At 42.0% G+C, this 26912-nt stretch overlaps 1 protein-coding gene and 1 pseudogene across 1 annotated transcript in view; both read right to left on the reverse strand.

Annotated features, from left to right (window-relative positions):
* Positions 1–22399: 22399 nt before the first annotated feature.
* Positions 22400–22689, reverse strand: LOC109689386 (large ribosomal subunit protein eL43-like; annotated as a pseudogene).
* Positions 22690–23228: 539 nt separating this feature from the next.
* Positions 23229–26912, reverse strand: part of LOC109689393 (sperm motility kinase Z-like) — a 45860-nt gene continuing 42176 nt past the window's right edge. The window contains exons 2-3 of the mRNA XM_074057395.1: positions 23921–24441; positions 23229–23888 (exon numbers count right to left, since the gene is read on the reverse strand). Of these exons, the coding sequence (XP_073913496.1) occupies positions 23679–23888; positions 23921–24441 (731 nt within the window). The 3' untranslated portion in view covers positions 23229–23678. The remainder of the gene's footprint in view (positions 23889–23920; positions 24442–26912) is intronic.

Genomic DNA, 26912 nt, shown 5'->3' on the forward strand with positions numbered 1-26912 from the left:
GCCTAGCATGCACAGGCTCTTGATTCAATCACAAATACTAAAAAAAAAAAAAATGTAAATGTGAAAGGATAGAGCTGGAGGTGTAGCTCAAGTAGTAGACTGCCTAACTAGCAAGCATGTGGCCTTGAGTTCAAACTCCAGTACCACACACACACACACACACACACAAAAACAGCAATCATATGAGAATTGGAGTGGTTATATTATTAGATGAAGTTGATTCCTGGAAAAGGAATACTAGGGATAATAATGATATAAAGGTCAATTCATCAATAAAATAGAATTACGTTAAGTATGGACACAATAATAGAGTCTTAAAATGAAGAAAGCAACTACACTGATGGACAAATTCACAACATAGAATCGGGCACAATAGCACATGCTACAATCCCAACTTTTTGGGAGGTAGAGGCAGGAGGATAAGGAGTTCAAAGCCATCCCAGGCAAAAACAAACAAACAAAAAAAACAGGTGGGTGAGACCCCTGTCTCAAAAACAAAATATAAAACAACAGGGCAGGGAGCATGAATCAAGTAGTAGAGCACTTGCTTAGCATGTATGAGAACCTAGGTTCTATGCCCAGTACTGAAAAAAAAAAAGAATGGAAGAAAGAAAAGAAAGGAAAGAAAGAGAAATGAACAAAGGAAGGAAGGAAGAAGAAAGAAGGAAAGAAAGAAAGAGGAAGGGAAGGAGGGAGAGAGGAAGGAAGGAAGGAGGGAGGATGGGAGGGAGGGAGGAGGGAGGGAGGAAGGAGGGAGGATGGGAGGGAGGGAGGAGGGAGGGAAGGAAGAAGGGAGGATGGGAGGATGAGAGGGAGGGAGGGAGGAAAGAGGGAAGGGGGGGTGAAGGCACGTGACATACACAGTACAAAGTAAGGACCATTATGTATTCCTCTGGTATTAGAACGTGAGAGCAGCAGTCCCAAACAGAAGTTGCTCTTGGATCCTGAACAAAGACGACAGGGGACCGAAAGCCACATTATACCCACATGTGACATGACGAAAACATCTCTATTCTTTTGAGTCACTGAGATTTGGGGATTATTTGCTTTTGAAACCAGAGTTTTGGACCCCAGCTCCAAACTCCTGGCCTTGCACGTCAGGTCCAGCCACTCACCCCTATATGCCAAATGAAAGAGACATGGTAAAGGGAAGAGAAATGAGATTTATTGCATGACCTGGAAAATACTGTGGAAAGGGGCATAGTAAGCACTTTAGCCAGTCTTCAGCCAACCTCGGTGTACAGACATGAGCTTTAGCTTTAAATAGACAAAGAATTAGGGCAGGGGACAAAAAATATGCATAGCTAAACAGTCTCAGTCACGGGTGTGTTCCAGTGATCGAGTAGGGCCTGGCTGGCCAGTATCTCAGTCCTTGTTCTTCGAGGATTCTGGAGAAGTTGTTATTGCTGTCTTCACTTGAGGGAGCACGCTGGTTCCCAAGATTGATTACTCCTGCTGCGGGCCCAGCCTCATCATGATAGGTAGTTGTCTTCATTTGGAGAGGTGGGCTGGCCTGCAAGGCGCCACTGTTTCCTTAGGGGTAGTTTCAGTCCTTTGTCATAAAGATACTGATCATTCCTTTTCTTCCTTGATTCCAAAGTAGGAAAGAATGGCTTAGAGCAAAGGACAACTGGTACAAAATGGAGACAGAGATGTCAAGCCTTTCTCCTGCTTTTCGTTCATTCGTGACCCAAGTTAGGAGGAGTCAGTGCTTTTCAGCAAAAGCAGTTTAAGCACATTTTACAATTCCCCACTTAGATGTGAACATTCCTCAATGTGGACGGAATTAGAGTGTCTGCCAAATGGGCTTTGCTGGTTTCATGGCCAGTGATAAAGTAGTACAGGAGAAAGGGGACAAACAGCTGAAGTGTGTACATGTTGTTTAAGCCTAAAACTAGAAACACCATTATACAGCAGAGTACAGGGGTAAAAGTCAGAAAACTAGGTGATCCTCTTTAAAATAACTCTATGAGCATAGATTACTAAAAAAAAAATATGTTTAGAGTTAACAGAAATAGTCATTTTTAGCTCTACTTAAATAGAAGGCCTTGGCCAAAACTAAGAGTTTGCCTTCTGTCAAAGGTCCCTGGAAGGGCTTTAGAGTCCAGTAGCCATACCTAAGAACACTTCCTTAAAACCTCTTGGCTTTAAATAACTTTTGCAAGGCCTGGCACAGATGAATACAACTGGATTTTTGACAGTTTCCCCCTTTTCTGAAAAGTTTTTCTCCAAATTGTTTATCTCTGAAGAGTTTTCTTTAAATATTTCACCAACAAACTGCATGGAAAATAACTGTCCCTCATTGTCAAGATCTCCCCCACCCCCCATGTTCTGATCTGATCCCACATCAGAGTGGAAGTAACAGACTGTTCAGGTGGGAATCAGTACCAGTAAGACATTTTTGGCCAAATTTAAACAGCAAAGAGGTTTAGAAAGAGTGGCTCCTAGGCTGGAATTACCTGGAGTCCATTTTTAAGTCTAATTTTGTTTGTCCTACAGATGATGTCCTGGCATCTTAAAAATACTACACAATGCTACAACAGGTACAAAGTTCTATAGGAAGAATACAAAACAAAACCAACAAAGGCAAATATTTAAAGACAATACATTTGAAAAATAAGTACTTGTTAGACACATTTGCTTGGGTTTGATTGCGAATACTCCACATGGTTATAATTTGGAAAAGCAGTTCAGCAATTGACAGAAAAGTCTAGTTATTTCTATTGCATACCACATTTTAGGATAATAATTATGATAAACAGCATTACATCAGCAACATTAAGTATTTCTTGTTATAATTAGAAACACAAGGACATAAGCCTGCAATAAGCTAGCATCACTAACAATTTTAATTTGGACAACACCTGCTTGGCAAAATTTCTTCCTAAGTTTTTCATTTCAGAAGGCTTATCTACTTGGGGAACATAAATACGTTGAATATACAAAGGACCAGTAACAATTAGCATCACAGCTACACAAATGTCATATATACAAATTAATTTAGCTTTTCACTTGGAGCACAACTTAGGATCTTTGACTTCGTAAGATAATAGATACATAGCACTGACAAAAGTTGAAATTTTAGATCTCTTACAAGTTAGGGGGACAGTGCCAGTGATCCCAAATACTGTCTCATACATACAACAACATACATTTGGTTAAGACAAATAATTGGCAGGAGCAGCAAAATGGTAGATTGCTGACACCATATCAATGAGCCCAAACAAACATGAAAGAGAACATCAGGTTTGTGGCTGCAGTGGCACCTGGTCCGGTTAGTTTGCTTAAAAAGGGGTTGCAAATATATACACTGTTTGTTATTGAATTGGAGAATTTCTTTTTTATTATTATTTTTTCATTTGCATTAGGATATATACATTGTATAGGGGGATTCACTGTGACAATTCTGAATAGGCTTACATTGTATGTTGGTTAAATCACCCTGACCATGGCCGGCCCTTGGTCCCCTTCCTGTCCCACAAAAACAATTGCAAGAGGTTTCATTGTTCTATTTCATGTATGTATATGAAGCCCATCAGCCACACACCCTCACCTTCATCTCCTCCATTCATCCTTCCCCTCCCACAAGTACCCACCTCATACACACTATACCTATTTCACAGTCCTGTCTTTTGTTACTAGCTCCAAAGTCAATGTTCAAAGGGGTTTCTCAATGTATTCTCACTGTGAGTATACTTAACTTTGGTCAGTGCAAAAAAAAAATGTTGGTTCTTTGAAAAGATTAATAAAGTTCAATAAACCCTTAGCCAACCTGACTAGACAGACAAGGTAAAAGACCCAAATGAATAAAATAAAAGATAAAAAGGGGACATAACCATAAAACTAATAAAATCCAGAGGATCATTAAGGAATACTTTGAAAACTTATATTCAATTAAATTGGAAAATATAGAAAAAATGGATTACTTTCTACGCCTTTGACCAACCAAAATTGAATCAAGATGATATCAACCACCTAAATAGATCTATAACAACCAATGAGATTGAAGCAGTAATAAAGAGTATCCCAACAAAGAAGGGCCCAGCACCTGATGGATTCATGGCTGAATTGTATCAGAACATTAAAGAACTAATACCAATACTCCTCAAATTTTTCCAGGAAGTAGGGAGCACTACCAAACTCATTCTATGAAGCCAGTATTACACTTATTGCAATACCCAATAGAGGTGCAACAAAAAGGAGAATTATAGATCATATCCTTAATAGATGCAAAAATTCTCAGCAAACTGAATTCAATAAAACATCAAAAAGATCATACAACATGCCATGCACCAGTGGCTCATGCCTGTAATCCTAACTACTCAAGAGGCAGAGATCAGGAAAAGCATGTTTTGAAGCCAGCCAGGACAAACAGTTCCCAAGACCCTCTCTGAAAAAACCCATCCTAACAAAGGGCTGGTGGAGTGGCTCAAGGTATAGGCCCTAAGTTCAAACCCCAGTACTACAAAAAAAAAAAAAAAATCATACACCATGACCAGGGCAGTTTCATTCCAGGGATGCCAGGATGGTTCAACATATGCAAGTCAATAAATGTAATATGACATATAAACAGAAGGAAGGATAAAAATCACATGATCATCTCAATAGATGCAGAAAAAGTCTTTGACAAGATTCAGTATCCTTTTTGACAAAAGTTCTGATGAAACTAGGGTAGAAATACTATGCCTCAACATACTAAAGGCTGTATATGCCAAAACTATATCCAACATCATACTAAATGGGAAAAACAGAAACCATTTCCTCTAAAGTCAGGAAGGAGACAAGGGTGTCTACACCGTCCACTCTTACTCAACGTAGTTTTGGAATTCCTGCCAGAACAATAAGACAGGAGGAAGAAATAAAAGGAATTCAAATAGGGAAGGAAAAAGTCAAATGATCTCTATTTTCAGATGATAAAATCTTATACCTAAATGACTTTAAAAACTCCACCAAGTAACTCTTAAACATAAACACTTCCAGAAAAGTAGCAGGATAGAAAATCAACACCCAAAAATCAGTAGTTTTTCTATATGCCAACAATGACCAGACTGACAAAGAATTTAAGAACACAATCCCAATAACCTCAAAAAATACCTAGAAATAACTTTAACAAGGGAGTGAAAGACCTCTACAATGAAAACTATAAATCACCAAAGAAAGAAATTGAAGAAGACTTCAGAAGATGATAAGATCTCCTGTGCTTATGGATCTATAGAATTAATATCATGAAAATAGCTACACTACCAAAAGTATTCTATATGTTCAATGCAATCCCCATCAAAATTCCAATGACATTTCTCATGGAGATTGAAAATCATTCCTAACGTTCGTATGGAAGCACAAAAGATCTTGAATAGCCGAGGGAGTACTGAGCAAAAAGAGCAATGCTGGAGGTATCACGATACCCGACTTCAAACTATACTACAGAGCTATAGCAATAAAATGGTGTGGTACTGACACAACAAGAGACACAAAGACCAATGGAACAGAAGGTCCAAACATAAATCCACACGACTACAGCCATCTGATTTTTGACAAAAGAGCCCAAAACATACATTGGAGAAAAGACAGTGTCTTCAATAAATGGTGCTGGGAAAACTGGGTATCTGCATGTCGAAGACTGAAACTAGATCCTTGTCTTTCACCCTGCACTAACATCAATTCAAAGGGGATCAAAGACCTTAATGTAAGGTCTGAAACTTGAAACTACTACAGGAAACAATAGGAATTACTAGAGGAACATATATTATTACAAACTCAATAACTTCCTAAATAGAACACCAGCAGCTAGGTAATTAGGAGAAAGAATAGATTAATGGGAGTACATGAAACTTAAAACTTCTGTACAACAAAGGAAACAGTCACGAGACTGAAGAGGCAGCCCACAGAATGGGAGAAAACCTTTGCCAGCTATACATCTGACAAGGGATTAATACCCAGAATTTATAGGGAGGGAAAAATAAAAAACCCTCAACTACCAAAGAATCAATGACCCAATGAAGAAATGGACACATGAACGGAAAAGAAACTTTTCAAAGGAAATGCAAATGGCCAAAAAACACATGAAGAAATACTCAACATCCCTGGCCTTAAAAGAAATGCAAATCAAAGCATTAAGATCTCACCTCACTGCATTTAAAATGTCTATCATAAAGAACACAAACAACAACAAATGGCGAGCATGTAGAGGAAAAGGAACCCTTATCTACTGTTGGTGGGAATGTAAATTATTATAACCACTATGGAAAGCAGTCCCTCAAAAAACTAAAAGCTACAATATGATCTGGTGATAACACTCCCGGGGATATATCCGAAGGAATGTATGTGAGGGTACAATAAAGACACTTGCACACCCATGTTTATTGCATTATTCACAATAGTTAAATTCTGAAAACAACCCAGATGCTCTAGAACTGATAAATGGATTAAGAAAATGTTGTATATGTCATCGTATGCAAAGACACATTATTCAGCCATAAAGAATTGTGTCACTTGCAGGTAAGAACTGGAGATCATGTTAAGTGAAGCCAAGTTCAGAAAGACAAAGGTCACATGCTTTCTCTCATATGTGGAAGGTAGATCCAAATGATAAAGTTATACACAAATACAGGCTTGATCAGATAGACAAATGATAGATAGACAGACATGTTTCCAATACTGGGACCATGAGAAGACTAAGGGAGGGGGAAAAGGAGAAGAGAATGAAAGAGAGTGAATAGTACTGAAATACAGCCCATCTGTGCAGGAACAAGGCACAAGGAAATGCAGCAAAAGCTACTGAACAATATGGTGTAGGAAAGGGAAAGAAAGACTAGTAGAGGGGGTTAGACTGATAAAAGTACCACGTTTTCCAAGGCAAAACCCCTCTGAACAATGAACATACACTTAAACAATGAAGGACAAGAATGTAAAACAGGTCATGTTGAGGGGGGGACAGTGGGAGGGGAAGGGGAATGAAGAGGATAAAGGAGGGTGAATATTGTCGATATCCGTACATGAAGATATAACATTGAAAACTGTCAAAGTCATTTTAAGAATGGGGGAGGGAATGAGGGGGGATCATGGTAGGGATGAGTCTAACCAGGGTACACAGAATACATATACAGAAATGTTACAACGAAACCTCCTTTACAAATATTATATACTAAGGAAAGCTTAAAAAAAAACAAGTAATTGCAGGCCAGATTTTATTTTTTATTTTATTTTTTCCTTTTTCTTTTATTATTCATATGTGCATACAAGGCTTGGTTCATTTCTCCCCCCTGCCCCCACCCCCTCCCTTACCACCCACTCCGCCCCCTCCCTCTCCCCCCACCTCAATACCCAGCAGGCCAGATTTTAAATAGTAGAATTGCCCAAGTGGCAGGGTTTTTTTTCCTGAATGTTACTGATTACAAATAACAGAAATGACAAGAGTTTCATTGACCATTTTTATATGCAAAGGTTTAGATGTCATGCATTTGAATTAAAGAGAGCATGAGCTGGTCGTTTCACACGTACTACACATTCACACTTTCGAGTTTGTAAATGTTTGCATAATAGATAAAAATTTAGACCCACAGCTCTACATACTTTTAGTCACAGACATACAGGACACTAATTGTGCTAGAATTACTTAAAATAATAGTTGTTTCATCACACAGTTATAAGTGGTCATTTAAAGACTTTTGCATGAACAGATACTTAAATGAACTCTGCTTCAGTTAAAGTTTAGCTTCCTAAGTAGTCAAAAGTTTCACAAGATCAACAGGAAACACATGTGATTATCTTGAGAAAATGCAAATCTTCCTTTAAGCCAGTTTCTTGCAATTGTTACTAAGAGCAGAACAATATTGAAACGGCCTTGTCATTACAAACTTAAAGAATCAGGTTTTAGTGTTACATCAGAATGCTGGATTTGAACCTCAGATTAATTTTTAGCCAATTTTGAAATTATAGCCAACTTATGCACACATATAAATCTTTAATAAACTTTACCTTCTACATATTTTTAATTTCTTTTTTTTTTTTTGGCTGTACTGGGGTTCAAACTCAGGGCCTCACACTTGCTAGGCAGGTGCTCTTACTGTTTTAGACACTCCACCAGCCCTTTTTTTAATGATGGGTTTGTTTTTTTTTTTTTTTTTTGAGAGAGTCTTGTGAACTGTTTGACTGGGGCTGGCTTTGAACCTCAATCCACCTGATCCCTGCCTCCTGAGTAGCTAGGATTACAGGTGTAAGCTACTGGCGCCCAGCTCAACTTGTACATATTTTTAAGATCTATTCATATAAATAACTTTCCAAACCTTCTGTTTTCTTATCTTAGCCCTCTTTTTACATTTTGGAACAATTCTTTAAGACAAGATTACTTTACAAAATCCTTTTCATCTACACGCATACCCCAACGTTTAATATTTCTCATTTGCTCATTTTTGGAGGGGACTTGGTGGAATGTCTCACGTGGCAGAGTGCCTGCCTAGCAAGTGTGAGACCCTGAGTTCAAACACCAGTGCCACCACAGAAAAAATTAAAATTCATTTGTTCATTTGTGTGTCTTCTTTCTAATTTGCATTTTGAAATAATTTTTACAAAATTTTGAATTTAGACAAAATTGTTTCTTTTTTCCCATAAAACTCTTAGTAACCTTATATTTCAATAAAGCCCAGGGAAAAAAGCAATCTTAAACTGTTTGCCTATACAATAGCAATTTACAAAAATACATTTATTAATAGATCTAATTATAGAAAAAAGCTTAAATCAAATAAATAAAAAGAAATAAAAGGCATTCATTCTGGGTAGAAAATTTAAAACTAGCTCTATTTGAAGATGACATGATTTTATATATAATATATGTGTTCCTATGGAACCCACTTAAAAACTAGTAGAGCTGGGGCTGACAGAGTGTCTGAAGTGGTAGCATGCCTGTCTAGGAAGCTGAAGGCCTTGAGTTCAACTCCCAGTAGTGCTAAATAGATAGATAAATAAATAAATAAATAAATAAAAATAACTTATTAGAACTGATAAATAGGTTCAACATAACAGAAAACAATATCAGAGGATATGGGGTGCGTTCGGGTGGTATGGCGTAGACACAGAACAACAATATCAATATAGAAAAATCAAGTGGATTTCTATACATTAGCTTAGCAGTCCAAAAATAACTAAGAAGACAGGGAAAGGGCATATTCACTTAGGGAACACTTATAGTACATAACAATAGTACTGTCTTAGAAATTTAAGTGAATTTCAGTGAAAAATGGAAAACCACAACATTTTTGAAAGAAATTAAGCTCTAAATAACAGAACCTTCTTCCATGTTCATGAACCATTAAGGTTAAGATGGCAACACTCCTATTACAGATTGAATGTAGTCTTTATTTTTTTTGTGATACTGGGGTTTGAATTCAGGGCCTCATGCTTGCTAGGCTGGAACTCTACCAATTGAGCCACTTTGTGTTGAGTATATTTAAGATAAGATTCCACCAACTATTTGCTGGGGCTGGTTTTGAACTGCAATCCTTCTGATCTTTGCCTCCTGAATAGCTAGGATGAGCCACCAGCATCCAACTTAATATAATCTTTATCAAAATCCCATCTAACTTATTTACAGAATTTGAAAAGCCAACTTTGATATTCATATGGAAATTCAAGGAACCCAGAAAAGTCAACATCTTTAGTGAGAAGTACAAAGGTGGAAGACACACATGGATTTCCAAACTAACTACAAAATCACAGTAGTCAAGAAAGTATGGCACGGACATAGGATAAGGGAGATAAATATGAGGATAAGACAATCAAAGAGTCCATAAATAAACCCATACACTTAGGGCCAATTGATTTTGTTTTCAATTGTTTGATTGTGGTAAAGTACATATACCATAAAATTTACCATTTTATCTTTCTTTTGGCAGTAGTGGCGTTTGAACTCAGGGCCTTGTGCTTGCTAGGTAGGCGCTCTACCACTTGAGCCACACCTCCAGCCCTTTTTGCTTTAGTTATTTTTCCAATAGGGTCTCACATGTAAGCCCAGGCTGGCCTGGACTGTGATCCTCCTATTTACACTTCCTGTGTAGCTGGGATGACAGGTGCATGCCACGATGCTCAACTTCTATTGGTTGAGATGGGTCTTGAGAACTTCTTGCCCAGGCTGGCAATGAACAGTAATCCTCCCAATCTCTGCCTGACAAATAATTTAGGATTACAGGTGTGCACCACCACATGACTCCATCTTAACCATTTCTAAGAATATAGATCAGTGATGTTAAATACAGTCATGAGTCACTTACTGACACAGATAGTTCTGAGGAATGTGTCAACAAGTGCTTTTGTCATCCACAATAAAGAGTTACTCTGGAAAACAATTTTCCTCCATAATCAGCTTAGCTAGAGTTTGAAAAAATTCCTTAACTGCCTTCACATCAGCACTCATAGACTTGCCAGTCACTTTCACATTAAGGAATGAATAATGATTCTTGCACTGGAGGTGTGACTCAAGTGGTAGAGCGCCTGCTTTGCAAGCATGAAGCCCTGAGTTCAAACCCAAGTTTTACCACAGAACAACAATAATAATAGTAATGATGATTCTTGAACTGTTTAACCACACACAACTAACAATAAAGTTCAACATCATCGTCAGGAGCAATCTTTTCTTTCAATGTCACGATTTTTTTGGGGGGTGGGTAAGTCTGGGGTTTGAACTCAGGGCTTCATGCTTGCAAAGCAGGTGCTCTACCACTTGAGCCACTCCTCCACTTTATTTTGCTCTGTATATTCTGGAGATGGGGGTTTCATGAACTGTTTGCCCAAGCTGACCTCAAACTGCAATTCTTCTGATTTCAGCCTCCCATAGCTAGGATTACAAGCATGAGCCACAGTGCCTGGTTAATCTTAACCATTTTTGAGAGATAAATGGTATTAAAAACAGTCACACATCACTTAATGAGAAAAGTGCCAACAAGTAATTTTGTCATTGTGCAATGCAAACAGGCTTCATCCACATTAAAGATGTGCTCTGGAAAGCAATTTTCCTCCATAATCAGCTTAGCTAGAGTTTGGAAAATTCCTCAACTGCCTTCACATCACCACTCACAGATTCACCAGTCATTTTCACATTGTGGAATGAATAAGCACTGGAGATGTGGCTCAAGCAGTAGAATGCCTGCTTTGCAAGCGTGAAGCCCTGAGTGCAAACCCCATTCCCACCAAAAAACAATAGTAATAATGATTCTTGAGCTGTTTAACCACTCAGAGCTAGCAATAAAATTCAATATCATAGTCAGAGCCAACTCTTTTTGCAACATCACCAACTTTTGTGTTGGCTGTGGTAGGCATGGTGCTGACAGGGAGACACTTCGTCTGGTTGTCAATCTTGGTCATTACAAATTTCTCCAAGACTGATACAGGTCTTTCTCAAATTTTTTGATATCATATTCTTCCATGAAGAATATCTTAAGAAACCTTCCATCACTTTGTTCTTGTTTTTCAAGATCATAGCGATGATAAAATGGGACATGCCTCACTAGCAAGCAATGACCATTACTGATTTTCCTCCTTTGTAGTCCTTAATCACTTTAATTTCATTTCTACTTGGATTACTTGACATGGCCATTTACTAGCACAATTAGCAAGGGATTTTGTATGCGTATTAACAAAATACTCGCTTCAATCAAACACAGGCTCACGCCAGTAATCCTAGCTGTTTGGGAGGCCAAGATTGGAAGGATTTCAGTTTCAGGCCAGTCTGGGGAAATAGAGACTGAAATAGTTCATGAGACCCCCATCTCCAAAATAACCTAAGCAAAATAGAGGGGAGGTATGCCTAAATGGCAGAGCACTGGATGCAGTAAACACATGTATGGAGCTGTTGCCAATGTAACATGGGCTATTGTTCTACAGCAAACTTTTTATAAGTAGGAGTACACCCTAAAATTACAATAAACAAAATATAGTAAACACATACACCAGGAATACAGTCATTTGTCATTGTCACATATTATGTACTGCACATAATTGCACATACTACACTTTTACATGAATAGCAGAATAGTCTGTTTACAACAGCATCAAAGGAGTTTTGCATTTGCACTCCACCCTTAGGATAACTGCCACGTCACTGGGCAACAGGAAATTTGGGGCTCTGTTATAATCTATGGGTCCAATATGGCATAAATGGTCTGTGTTGGCAGACACATTGCTGTGAGCCTATGACCATACATTCATGATGTGCAACCATCACCACCGTCCATCTCAACAGCTCTTTTTAAAGCACTTTTTTTTTCTCAGTGGTTGGAACCAAATCCAGGACCTTATGCATGCTAGGCCAGAACTCTACCACTGAGCTAGACCCTCCACCAAGTAAAACTGAAACTTTTTCTTTTTTTTTTTTTTCTTGGTGGCACTGGGGTTTGAACTTAGCACCTCACACTTCCTATGCAGACACTCTACCACTTAACTACTCTACCAGCCCTCTGGTTGATGGTTTGTTTTTGTTGTTGTTGTTATTTTGTTTTGTTTTGTTTTATTTTTTGAGGTTGGGTCTTGAGAACCATTTGCCTGGGGCAGGCTTCGAACAGTGATCTTCCTGATCTCTACCTGCTGAGTAGCTAGGATTACAGGCATGAGCCACTGACAGCTGGCAAAACTGAAACTGTACACCCATTAAACAGTGACTCGCCATTCTCTTTTCCCTACCTTTCTGGCAACGACCATTCCTTTATTTTTAATTGGTGGTGGGGACAAACCCAGGGCCTTGTGCATGCTCAGCTAGTGCTCTACCCTAGGCTACATCCCCAGTCACATCCACCACTCCTGCCTTTAGGATTTGTAATTTGATCTTTTCTGCTATAATTCTTTAAATGGTCTGTGTTGGCAGACACATTGCTGTGAGGCCTATGACCATACATTCATAACTTGCAACCATCACCACCATCCATCTCCACACTCTTTTTTAAAGCATTTTTTTCTCAATGGTTGGAACCAAATCCAAGGCCTTATGCATGCTAGGCCAGAACTCTACCACATGTTCAGGCCTTCGTGTCCCTCTTTCAGGATTGGGACCTGTGAGAGGATGACAAGAGTGTCTGGCCCAATTCCCTGAAACCAAAGATTCCCCTGATATTCTAGATGATCCCTTTGCACCTCCCTGCATGATCCACCCTTTCTTCAAGCCCTCCTTCCTTCTTCTGTGTCCCCAGGGGTAGCTGCTTTTCCCTTAAGCCCTTCTCCTTTGGGTCCCTCGGGGCATCTGCCCCTCCTCCTTACAGGGATAACTCCAATCTTCTATTCCCTGTACATACCACGTCAAGACAAACATTTAATGCCCAACAAAAGGGCCAAGCCAAAAAATGTATTTTACCCTCTCCCTAAAGTTGCAAATGGATAACTAGGGACAATGTGGGTGCTCATTTCCTTTCCTACATCTGACCAGGATAAGGTGTCACCCAGGCTTGGCTCTTTCAGCCAGACCTCTCCACCTTTATTAAGGAATTCAAAACCCTAACAGTCTCCTTTGATCTTTCCCCGAATGACATCTGGCTTGTCCTAAAGTTTTGTTGCACTCGTGAGGAGAGTCCCGAATTGGTCACTAGCTGAGGTCTCAGCTGACCAGGACCATACTTGAAACCCTCACAGTCCCTCTGGGACAGATGCTCTCCCAAATGAGGACCCTAGATGGAACTACCAGGAAGTGATCCTAGAGTTGAGAAAGCAAATGTCCAGGGAGTGTAGTGTTGCAGACCTCAGTGGGAACTTGGTGAAGCATGAACGGGTCCATGGTCAGGGTGACTTGTGGGCAGAAATCAAAGAGACCATATGATCACATGTGTCTTGGAGGCCACGCATAAGGCAGTGATTAAACCTATTCACTTCAATACATTAAGGGCAATCACTCAAGGTCCCACTGAAGATCCAGCCCTCTTTTACTCCAGGCTAGGAGAGGCTATGCACAAATACACCACCCCACAACCCAAGACACCGGAGGGTCTAGGAACTTTTGCCATATATTCTATCAGCAAATCCTCATCAAATATTAAACAAAAACCCCATAAACTGAATGTGGTCCACAAACTCCCTTCGCAACCTAACTGGAAACAGACTTTAAGGCCTCCAAGTTCTCAAAGGGAGGAAACATGGTGGGGGAGGCCGAAAAGAGACAACAGGCTGATTGCATGGCCAGGGCAATTGCCCACTCCCTTTCAGTCCAGGTACCCTCAGGCTCTGTATAGTAGCCCTAGCCTTAGTGGTTGCCCAGGCCATCACAGGCTCCTCACAGTCCTTATTGGCCTGCTATAATTGTGGCCATTTGAAACATTTCAGTTGCAACTGCCGAGATCCACACACCCCAACAGTCCTGTGTCCATGCTTCAAACAGGAGGGCCACTAGAAACAGGTGTGCCCTTCCCTTGCCCACAAAGAGAGGCTGTCCCAAGTCTGGACCCCCATGGACAGCATATTCCTAGGGACTTTCAGATGCCTTTGACCCTGTTCCTGAACTATAAGGAACCAACAGATGGGAGAGACCTGCAGCTCAACTGACAGAGGTTCCACATGCTCCTGTGTTCTCCATCTCCATGGAAGAGCCCCATGTAACCCTGAATGTGGCAGGAAATAAAATTACTTTCTGATAAATAATGAGGCTTCATATTCTGCCCTAGTTACAGTCCCTGGACTCACTTTTTAGTCCCCATTCCTCCTCGTGGTGCTAGATGGGCATCCTGACAGGGTGGCTTTACTATCTCGCTCGTCTGCTCACTGGAGACCACAGTCTTTACTCACTCTGTCCTGGTGCTGCCTAAATGCCCCATCCCACTCTTGGGCAGAGATGTCCTATCTAAGCTAGGAACCAGCCTTAGGGTGCAGAACAAATGTAGCACAGGGTAACTCCAATTGGCCCTTCTGGCCTCACAACCAAAAGTCACCCCAAGCATTGACCCTTTCAAACTTCACCAAGTTCCCCTGATATCTGTGAGACTATACTCCCTGGACATTGTCTTTCTCCAACCCCAGTCAAAATACTTCTAAAAGACCCCAGCTTCTTCTTCCCCATGTGTCCCCAATATCCTGTCAAGCCCGAGGCTCAAAGAGGACTCCAACCTCTCATTCTAAATTTTTATCAGCTGGCCTAATACTGCCTAGCAATTTCACCTGCAATATCCCTGTCCTGGCAAAAAAAAAAAAAAAACCCAGATGACTCTTACAGGATGGAACAAGATCTCAGGGTTATTAATGAGGTAGTTCTCCCTACCCACCCAGTTGTCCCTAACCCATACACCATAATAAGTCAAATCCTCTGGGGACCTCCTGATTTACAGTCCTAGATTTAAAGGATTTCCAATTCTTATTTGCCTTTTATTTTGGTGGGGGTGGCCTTGAACTGTGATCTTCCCTATCTCACCTCCCATGCAGCTAGGACTACAGGCATGAGCCACTAGAACCAGGCTTCTTATTTGCTTTTGAGTGGAGAGATCCCATACTCAGATTGCCCAGCAGCTCACCTGGACAGTCCTGCCCCAGGGATTTTGGGACAGCCCTCCTTTGTTTGGACAGACCTTAGCAAAGGATCATTCCCTAATACAGCTTCCCTGGGTCTGTCCTTCTCCAATCTGTTGGTGAACCCCTTATCTGTAGCCCTAACAAAAGAGTCTCTGATTTAAATACTATCCAGGTACTACAGGCATTGGCTACATGTGGGTATAAAGTTGCCCCACTAAGGCCCAGATTTCTCTCAAGAAGTAGTTCCTGGAACAGATTCTCACCCCTGGGACAGGACATCTGGCTGGGAAGCACAGGAATTTCATCTTAAACATGGGCCCTCTTACCAACAAACAACTTACGCTCCTTCCTGGGAAAGGAGGGGTTATTGTTGCATCTGTGTCCCCCAGTTTGGACTTACAGTCAAACTTCTCTATGAGGTTTTATAAGGTCCTGAGAAGGAGCCTCTTCATTGGACCCCTGAAATGGGCCAAGCTCTTCAGGCCTTAAAACAAGCCCTATCTACTGCCCCCACTCTTGCCTTGCCTAACCTGAGAAAAGCCTTTTCCATATATATTCATGAGAGAAGGGAGTTTACCTTGGGAGTCCTTACTCAACAGTTGGGACCCACCAATCACCCTGTAGCATACCTGTCAAAAGGACTAGACCCAGGGCTGTCTCAACTGGTAGAGTGCCTGCCTAGCAAGCAAGAGGCCCTGAGTTCAAACTCCAGTACTGCAAAATAATAATAATAATAAAGAAAAGAAAGGACTAGACCCAGTAATTCAAGGATGGCCCCCATATCTCAGGGCATTGGCCTCAGTAGTTCTTTTGGTAGAAGAGGCTTCTAAATTGTCCCTGGGGCAAGGGGTGGTGGCATTCACTCCCCATCAAGTAATAGCTATTTCAACTCAAAGGCCAATCATAGGATACCTGTAACTGTATTCAAAAGTACCAATCTCTCCTTTTAGAGACTCTTAATCTCCAGATTCAGATTTGTCAAACTCTAAATCCTGCTACATTATTACTGAACCAAAACACTGACCCTACACTCCAACACTCTTATCTGGAAGTTATTTCTCTGACCTGTACAACCAGGCCAGACCTCCAGAATACCCTATTCCACTACCTCAATGAAACCTGGCTCACTGATGGCAGCATCAATATGACAGATGGGAGACAGGTTTCTGGTTATACAATTGTCAGCCTCTCAGAACTCACTGAGTCTAACCCCCTGCCTGGTAGCTCTACTTTAGCCCAAAAGGCAGAACTACTTGCTTTCACATGAGCTCTTCAATTAGAGGCAAATGAAACAGTCAATGTATAGACATGTACTGACCCTGCCTGTGCCTTCCAGGAACTGCCCGCACACTCGATCATCTGGGAGGAAAGGGGACTTTATAATAGTGCAAACACTCCAATCAAACATGCGCCTGAGATCATAAGCCTATAGAGGCCATCAAGCTTTCAGTGTGGGTAGCTATAATTCATTGCAGAGCCCACCAGAAATCTTTGGGTAACAATTGAGCTGACAAACAAGTAAGGAGGCAGCTAGACTATGCAAGAAGCTTTACTTCCTCATCCCTTTCTACCCTCACTCCAATATATCCCTAGGGAGATTGAGGAGACCATGGCTAAAGGATTCTCATGCACCCCTGAGGTTTGGTTACATACACCTGACCATTGTCTCCTGCCTGGATCCTCCCAATGGAAGAAGGTTTTACCAGGTCTTTATCAGTCTAGTCATCCTGGAGCCAATACCCTTATGTGACCTCCTTAAACGTACCTTCACAAGGGAAGGGATGCTCCAGACTCTGAGGTCCATCTCCAGAGCATGTCTTGTTTGTTGTCTCACTAACCCTGATGGTGGACAAACCACCATCCCAACTACAACCTATTCAGAGGTGAGGGACCTTTCCAGGTGAAGACTGGCAACTACTTTCACCCATATGCCACTTTGTAAGGGCCTCAAATACCTGCTTATCTTTGAAGATGCTTTCACAGGATGGATAGAGGCTTTTCCTCCCAAACAGAAAAAGCCTCAGAAGTGTTAATGCTCTCACTGAACACATACTCCCTGTGTCTCTACAATCAGATCATGGCCCCATCTTTCTTTCCTTTTTTTTTTTTTTTTTGCCCCCATCTTTCTTACCATAGGTTCTCAGGGACTCTGTTGAGCTCTTCAAATTAAACTCTACCTACATTCTTCCTGGCCTCCCCAATATTCAGGAAAAGTAGAAAGAGCTAACCACACCCTAAAAGATATTTAAATAAATTAATGCAAGAGACTCAACTCTGCTGGCCCACCCTGCTCTCAATAGCCCTTCTTCAAGCCCAGATAACCCCAACAACAAAACACACATTAGTCCTTTGGAAGTATTATATGGCAGGCCAGTCCTTCAGAAAGATCTCTCAAAGGACCCCAAAGTCCTCTATTTAACTCAGTATGTCATTTCCCTAGGAACACCCATCACAGCTGCCCACAAGTACCAGCATGCTAAGAACCCCAAATCATATACAACAGAAAAGTCCCAGGAAGACTTATCCCTTGGGCCTGGAGATTGGATATATCTTAAAATTTTCCTGAAGATAAGGAGTCCTCAAAGGCTGTCTGTACAGGACCCTATCAAATGTCTCTAACCACCCCCACAACACTTAACCTTTCATGTGTTTCTCTTTCTGGATTCTTATCTCCAAGATCAGGACAGCCCCTCTATCTGAAAATTTACCAACTTCCAGTTGCAACTGTGAATTGGCAGGAGGTCTCCATCTGCTGTGTCCATGCACTCCAGGTGATGCCCATTCTCCTGCATAACCTTGGTGGATCCTATCTCACGGTATCACCTCATTTATTCCATTATTCCTTAGGAACTTGCTTGCTGGTTCTCTGCTTATCTCTCCTAGTCTCAAACTCAAGACCTTATTCTAGAACTTTTCTACAGGCTGATTGCTATTTCTATGCCTCTCTCTGTCCCATCTCCCAAATTCTACCATAAAAATGCTACTTCTGATTATAATCTCTTTCCCTCTCATACAAAGAACACAGACTGTCTTTACCTCACACCAGTATTTTGGGACTATCAGGGCTGCACAAAGATTATTACAATATATGAACTCATCCTATGCTGCCAACTGTTGGTTATGTATAAATTCGTCCTCCCTCTGGGCTCTGGAAAGGTGAACCCTGCTGATCCTTACGAGTGGCCAGGCTCCAGAGCACAACTGTCCTTTGTCAATCACTGTGGACCCTGTGCTGATCAGTTCCCTATTGAAGCTGTACAAAACAAACAAGTCTTTTCTGCTTACTTACAAGAAACTCCCCCATCTTAGGCCCTCTTTTTTTTTTTTTTTTCTGGTGGTACTGGGGTTTGAATTCAGGGCCTCACACTTGGTAGGCAGGCACTGCACCATTTGAGCCATTCCACCAGCTCTGGTTTTTTTGTGTTGTGATTTTTTGAAATAGGGCTTCACTGTTTTCCCAGGTTAGCTTCAAAGTGCAATCCCCCGATCTCTGCCTCCTGAGTGGCTAGGATTACAGGCGTGAGCCACTGACACCCAGCTGTAGGCCCTTTATTTAACTCTGTAGAACTTATAGATAAAGTTCCAATCTGCGTCAAGACTGAATGCCCCTCCCAGACTCAGGTGGGAATCCTGTCTAATAATCTTTGCACTGGGACTGTAAGTGTTGATGACAAGCATCGGAATTTCTTCACCCGGATGGAGACCTAAGGTCCTCCAACCAGGTCAGAGTCTCCTCTACTCCTGCAGGATGCATGTCAAGCTACTAGTATCTCCCAAATAACAAGGACACATGCATACAGGTGTCTACCTCAGGGGACTCTTTCCCCTTTCCTTCTCCCCTCTGGGTAGGTCAAAAGAGGGCCATGCTTTTCTGGGAAAATAGAACCACTTCCCCCATTCACACTCAAACTCCATGCTTAGCCCCCTTGGCTGCTGTCACATTGACAGCTGAATACTACAGCTTGGGAAGTTCTAAAGGCTATTGGTCTCTCTGTGGTTCAGAACTCACTTCCTTCCATATACATTCCTGCACACAACTGAAAGGAGTATACTTTCTATGTCAACAACAAGCACTCTGCCTTCAGGCTGGACAGGAACATCCACTCTGACAGATCTATCCCGTGCCATTTCCAAAGCCCCAGGAGAAACTCAGATGCCCTTCCTGTATACGAACATTCACCACCTCTTAAGAATAAAAGGGCATTCAACTCCTACACACCTGATAAATTTAGGGATTGCATCAGGAGTGCAGGGCTGGAGCTGGTTTACAAAACTCAGTCACTTGACATAGACAATGTGTTAGATACCTACCCCAACCCACGTCGATGTACAAAAGCAAATTGACTCTGACAAAACAGGAAGGCCTTAGATATGCTTAGTGCTGCCCAACGGGGAGCCTATCCTATGCTTGGGGAAGACTGTTCCTTTGGATTAATAGATCAGGACAAGTTCAAAGTAACCTTCATAAACTAACCCACCAAACCTCTCAACTTAGAGAAGGAGCAAGCCAAGGATGGATTGCACGGGGAAATACCTGGTCATGGTTATTTCATGATTATCCCATGGTTTCTACCCTTAATTGGTACCTCTAGTATCTATGTTATTCCTTCTTGCCATTGGTCCTTCTCTTACTAACTGTTGTAACCAGATTTGTTTCTTCTTGCCTCCAGACCATAAAGATATATATCCTACAACATGGGTTCCATCTCCTAACTCCTGACCCTCTGGTGCCTTTTAGCCCCCTGCACCAGGCTTTCATATAAGTTTATGTTGGTAGTCAATTAGATCCTGCCACATCCCCACGGGCTGTACCACCACCCTCTGCCAGAACAACAAATAGAAAGGCAGGGACACATCTACCACTCTTCCCAGCTCAAAGAGCTATAGAAAGATAAGAAATTCTCCCCACTAAAATCAGGATTGGTTTTGTTGTTCTGTCAGGAGGGATATGAAGGCCCCGCCCCATTTTAAGGAAACATGGCAGAGAAAGAAATATTAAGGAACAGATGGAATGTGGGGTGGATCAGGCCCACTGTGAATCCCAGATGGAACATAGAAGCTTACAGAGATGTTCTCCTTGCATTATATTCAAACCATGTGCCCAGGAAGGAACAACCAGTCAGTAAAGCCCACAAAAAGGGACACAGTCAATCAAAAGTGGCCTAACCGGAGATATGAAACCTATTCTCATCCCTGTACCTGCAAGCTATGCTCCTTTGTGTAGCTGCCACCATCATCTCCTTTTTTAATGGCGACCTAAGAAATCTTTGTTTTCTCTTGCTCTCTGTCTTGGTAAATTCTTTTACCAACCCAAATTTCCCAAATACTGGCAGTAAGGAGTCAGTGCTTTTCAGTAAAAGCAGTATAAGCACCTCTTACACAAGTATGCTTTAAGATAAAACTAAGGACGATTTGGTAAACACATAAACCAGGAACACAGTAACTTGTCATTGTCATATATTATGTATTATACATAATTGAACCTGCTACACTTTTAAGTGAATAGCAGAATAGTCTGTTTATAGCAGCATCAAGGGAGCAATGCATTTGCTCTATTCCCTTAGGATGACTGCCACATACATCACTGGGCAATAGGAAATTTTTGGCTTAATTACAATGTATAGTTCTATTATGGTGGAAGTGGTCTGTGTTGGCAGACACATTGCTGCGAGGCCTATGACCAAACATTCATAACTTGCAACCATCACCACCATCCAGGTCCACAACTCTTTTTAAAAACTTTTTTTTCTCTAAGTAGTCAGGGCCAAATTCGGGCCTCATTCATACTATGTGAAAGCCCTACCACTGATCTATGCCTGCAGCCAAATAAAACTGAAACTTTATACCCATCAAACAGTAAATCCCCATTCTCCTCTCTCTAGAACTCTGGCACCACCCTTCCTTTTTTTTAAAATCGGGAGTGGGGATGGAACCCGGGGCTTTGTGCCTGCTGAGCTAGCCCTCTACCACTGTACTACATATTCAGTTACAACCACTCCTTCTGCCTTTAGGATTTTTGCTATCATAGGTACCTTATATAAAAGTAGACTCCCCTCCACAGTCACAGATTGGTGGCAGGGAAAGTGCAGCAAGTGTTGTCACCCATGACTCAAAAGAGTGTCCCCTTCCAATGGTAGACCCGCCCCCAGCTTGGTGCACAGAGAGCATGTGCACATGCACTGCTCAGAGGGACCACACAGTTCCAGCTGCCATCTTGGATGAGGGGATCCTGAAAGCCAGACCCCCCCCCCATACATACCTTGTATAGCTCTAGCTGCTCTCCTCCACTGCCACTGGTCCTGTGTTGTCCACTCAGACATGAAGAGAACCAGCACCTAGACTGACAGGTGGAAAATGGATGCAGATCCAGACTATGTTGATGCCAGGAAGCAAAATGGAGGCTTCAGAGGAAGGTGCTTGGGTCCCAACCCTCTGCACACAGCTCACAGACATGGAAATATGGAAGATCGGGAGCAGCATTTTAGGGAACAGCACAGAGAGTTTCTGTTTTAGGTGCCAATTTCAAACCTCAAGGCCACTTGAAAAAGTATGTGCCTGGTCTGTTCCCAGGCTTTCCTCACATTTTCGTTCCTCATGTTTGCTGAGACTTTCCTACTGGAGCCATCTGTGTCTCTTCTGACATGCCAGCACTCCCTTGTGTGCATTTTCTCCTTTGCACTTATAAGCACCTTTCTTGCTAAATGACCTGTTATTGTCACCAACTGGAATGCAAGCTACCTGAATGAGAGCTCTGAGTTTTGCTCACTGCTGAAGATCCTGGAACAATGTGATCTCACAGAGGGCACTGAGTCAGGCTGATGCTGAGGGCCTCGGAGAGTCTTGAGGCCAATGACAATGTTTCCATTTTGGTTTCTCTATATATTTATATATATGTATAAATTAACCCATTGTCTTATAGGCTAGGGATGTCTCAAATGGTAGAACTTCTGCTGGTCAATTCCTTCAGTCTTCTAAGCAGAATTGACTGTGACAGTGGAAATGGTGTTGTGGGTTCTAGCACCACCAGCTACTGTTTTTCATTCAGGAACCACAGTGCCAGATTTCCACAGCCCATCTCTTCATGTTGGTTTTGCCACAGAAGGAGCAGGTGCACTTGGCATGCTGGCTGATTTCAATTTTCTCCACCATTTTCCGGAGGGAAGCACCATAGCAGGTCCAGTATTTACCAACAATCCTGACCTTTTTGGTGCATTTGGCCATGTCCCTACAACCTAGGCCTGAGCCAGAGAGCCATTTTGGTTTCCCTTAACAAATAATTACTATGTAATAACAAACTCAAATTAGCTTATAGTTATCCTTAATACCAACATAATCATAAAATATAAGAGTCCCAGAAAAAAACAGTCTCTGAGGTTTCCCCCATGGATTTGGAAGGGATTTCTCCTCTCCAGGCAGCTTCAGGTGATCTGGCAGCTCACCACCCCAGTCTGCAAAGGATGCGTTGGAGGACCATTTCAGTGGCAGATGATACTTGGCTGGAGTCCCGTGGGGAGAGGCCCATGGCAATTGGCCATTCCATGGAAAGATGGTTTCACTCCTCACTCCTGTGTAGGACAGAGGCCTTTGCTGGGCTTGCTGGGCACACAGCAGCTTGAAAGTTGCTGGATCCTTCCTGCAGCTGGTTGGGTCTACCTGGTCAAACCCCCAAACCACAGTGAAAGGATCCACAGAGCACAGGGTCCTCTGGCTCTCTGTTGTTACTGTGTTCTTCTCAGTCCTCCACAGCTTCCTTTGGAGTTATTGCATTGTGGAACTGAGGCTGTGAATTTTGGGCCCGCACGCAGCAACATAGCCTTAAAATACAGTTCACAGACCTCCTCCTCACCCTCTTCCCGCCTCGGATATTGTTGCTGGGAGAGGCTGTGGCTACATCATGGGGTTGCCCACTGGTAAAGGCGTGTTCAGTGGACATGCCTTCAGAGAACATGCCACTCTCCACCTCCCCAGGTGGTGGAACAGCCACGGGATCAGGCTGGGGGACAATGCCTGTGGTGGGGATCCTCCTCTTAGGCAGGCTGGCTCTTCTTCTGCCCCTGCGCACTGCCTTCATGCTATCAGTGGACAAGGTGAAGGTCTGAAGAAGGCCAGGTGCACTGGCTCTCCTCCTTAGCGGTGGAGCGAAGGTGGAAGGGTCTGTGGGGGATGGGCAAGGCGTAACCCCTGGATGCACAGAGGACTTAACTTGGTTGTTAAGTCTGCTGTCTCAGCATCGTGAGGTATGTGGCGATCACCTCATTGAATGTGCTGTTTAGTAGAGATTCCCGGATCTCATGTGGCCTATATCCCAGGTTAGACATGGCTGCCAGGATTGCAGGGTCTGGGTGTTTTGGCAGAGTCTCAGCAGCAGCAGGACTCGGTGATCCTTCATCACCTTGGAGCCATGGGTGCCCCATTATGTGCTCTAGTGAGGGCCTCTGGCTAGGACTGAAAGTAACTGAGTGATGATGTTTCGCCCCTCTGTGGAAAGGTAAGGTGGCAGGTCGTACCTTTTGTTCAGGACTTGCTGCCGCAACTGCACAAGGATACCCCCTTTAAATGGTAAGGTACCCGTGACCATGCAGTATAAGAGGACACCTAGGCTCCAGACGTCCTTCTTGGGGCCATCATATTTTTGGCCCAGAAATTCAGGTGCCTGATATCCTGAAGCACCACACCTCTCTGTCAGTTCCTGCCCAGTCAAGAACCTGGTGCCAAGGCCAAAGTCACTGACCCTAATGTCGCGTTGGGCATCCAGCAGGATGTTGTTGGCTTTCAGGTCTCTGTGTATGATGCCATTGTCATGGCAGTATTTGACTGCACACACGATCTGCTTGAACAAGCCGTGGGCCTCATCCTCGGGCAGGCGACCGGCCTGTCGGATATGCTGCAGGAGCTGCCTCCTACTGGCATGTTCCATGATGATATATACATTGTCCACTGTTTCGATCACTTGAAACAGCTTGATTATATTGGCTTGGCACAGTTTTCAGTATAGACACTTCGGATGGGTAGCGGGAGTTTACTGCTCCTTTCTGCAGCACTTTTACCGCCACCCGGCGGTGGTAGGCCAGTTTCACCTGGCCGTAGCTGCCATGGCCTATGGTCCTCAGGATCCTATACTGGGCTGTGAGGATCTCCTCATCAGAGGAGCTGGCACTGAGAGGGCACCGGGCTGCCAGCCCCTCAATGATCCTTGCATTGCTACTACACTAAAGAACATTTTTTTAAAATAAAGAAAAAATTTAAATAACCAAGACTAAAACAAAAAGTGCTACTTGAATAAAAAATGTTAAGTAAAAAGAAGCAGAGTAAAAAAGAAAATAGAAAATAAGAACAAGAATAAAAATAAAAAATAAATGAAAAACTAAAACACAGTGCTATGAAATAAAAAATAAATAAATTACTGAATAAACAAAAAGGAAAAGAAACCTGAAAATAGCAACCAATGCTAATGAAAAATAGTAAAAAGAAATAAATTACCAAACAAGAAAATAAAAAAGTACAAAGAAAAAAATCCAAAAGTAAAAACAAAATCAATGCTACTAAATAAAAGTAAAATGAAATAAAATAGAAAATGAAAAAAGAAATGTGAAGTAATAACTGAAAATAAAACCAAGAAACAAAACAGAAAACTGTCTACCTAAATGAAAAAGTAAAAAGATAAACTAAGTAGAAAACAAAAAAGAAATATAAAATAATAACCTAAAATGATAACAAACCCAAAACCCAAAGCTATCAATAAAAAAGAACAGTAAAAGGAAATACACAGATTAGAAAACAAAAAATGAAAAAGAAAATTAAAATAAAAATGAAAAATAAGCAAAAATATAAAACAAAACCAACACTAGGTAAATAAAACTAAGAAAAGTAAATAAATTCAAAACCAATAAAAGAAAAAATAAAATTAAAATGAAAGAAAAATGGAAAAATATAAGCAAAAATAGAAAACAAAAAACAAAGACCAAAAACCAAAATCCCAAAATCCTCCAAACAAGCTTTGTAGTAGTCCAGCAGGTCACCAACCAAGAGCTTCCTGCGCTGTATGGACAAAAATCCAGCCCAGGCAAATTCCTTATATACCTGCTGGCTGGCAGTTGGCCTTACTAACAATGGCCCCTCGGTGATGTCAGAGAACAACTGGACCAATCACAGCTGGGCACAAGCCACAGGTCTTGCCTCATTGGTCCAAAGACACTTACAACTCACAACTTAAAAAAAAAACTTCAAAGGATAACCTACTCCAACAGTTTCTTCCTTGGTGGGTCATGGAGACTGGTATTTACTCCAGAGAAGCTGAAGTCCCTGGATGCTTCAATGGCCCCTTCAGTTGGATTCTGAAAATCTGTCATAACTTTTGGCTTTTAAAGACCTCATCCTATCTGCACTCTAGGTATTCAATTCCTTTATCTTTAAACCTGGAGTGATTGATGTCAAACTAATCCTTTGGTAGCGGTTCTCAAACATGTACCACTGTCACAAAAAGAACTGTTCCCTAAAGCACCATGGAGCATTTTTAACATCAATTGTGGGGGGGTGGCGGAGGGGTGGGTAGACAGCCCCCTTCACCATAATTTCCCTCATCAGATTTCTTATCAGAAGCCTTGGAACCCAGAAGCCAGTGGGTGGGTATCTTCAAAGTGATGAAGGATAAAACCATCTGCCAAGAATTATAGCAGAGAAAGAGTGAGTCAGCCCATTTGTGCCACTGTTACAAAATGCCTTAGACAGAATTATCTGTAATTGACAGAAATTTATTTCTCACAGTTGTGCAGGTTGGCAAGTGCTTGATCAAGCCTCCAGGAGCTTCAGTGTCCCAGAGGGCTTGTTCTTGCTTTCTCCCTCTGTTTCCTTGTTACTGTTTCCTCACAAGGTGGAAGGGTAGAGACAGTCTTTGAAAGAAAACAATGTAGCAGACACACTTGCATCACCCATCCAGATGCAACAGATGAAATTTTATTTTATTTGCTTCCATCTCTTCTTGCTGATGCTGTTCTTCTTCTTGGGGGTGGGGGATGGGTTCCTGGAGGAAGAGGCTCAGTGTGGAGCCTCAGCTGACCTTAAACTCTCTCCTTTCTTATTTTGTTTCTGTGCTTGCTTTTGGTGCTACAGGAGTTTGAACTCAGAGCCTCACACTTGCTAGGCAGGCACTCCACCACTTGAGCCACTCCACCAGCCCGGACTTGAACACTTGATCTTCCTTCCTGAGCCTCAGAAGTCCTGGGATTACTGGATTACAGGTGCGCCAACTCCCCCACTTTCTTCTTTTCATTTAACTTTTTTTTGAGGGGGAATGGGGATAAAACACACACCTGCCTAAAGCCTTGGGTCCCATCTTCCCTCCTGGATATCATCATTTTTGGCTTTTTTTCTGTTTTGTTTTGTTCTGTGTTGACTTTGCAATGCTGGGGATTTAACCCAGGGTGCTTCCCACATGCTAGGCAAGT

Source organism: Castor canadensis, chromosome 16 (assembly GCF_047511655.1).
Source record: "Castor canadensis chromosome 16, mCasCan1.hap1v2, whole genome shotgun sequence".
NCBI lineage: Eukaryota > Metazoa > Chordata > Mammalia > Rodentia > Castoridae > Castor > Castor canadensis.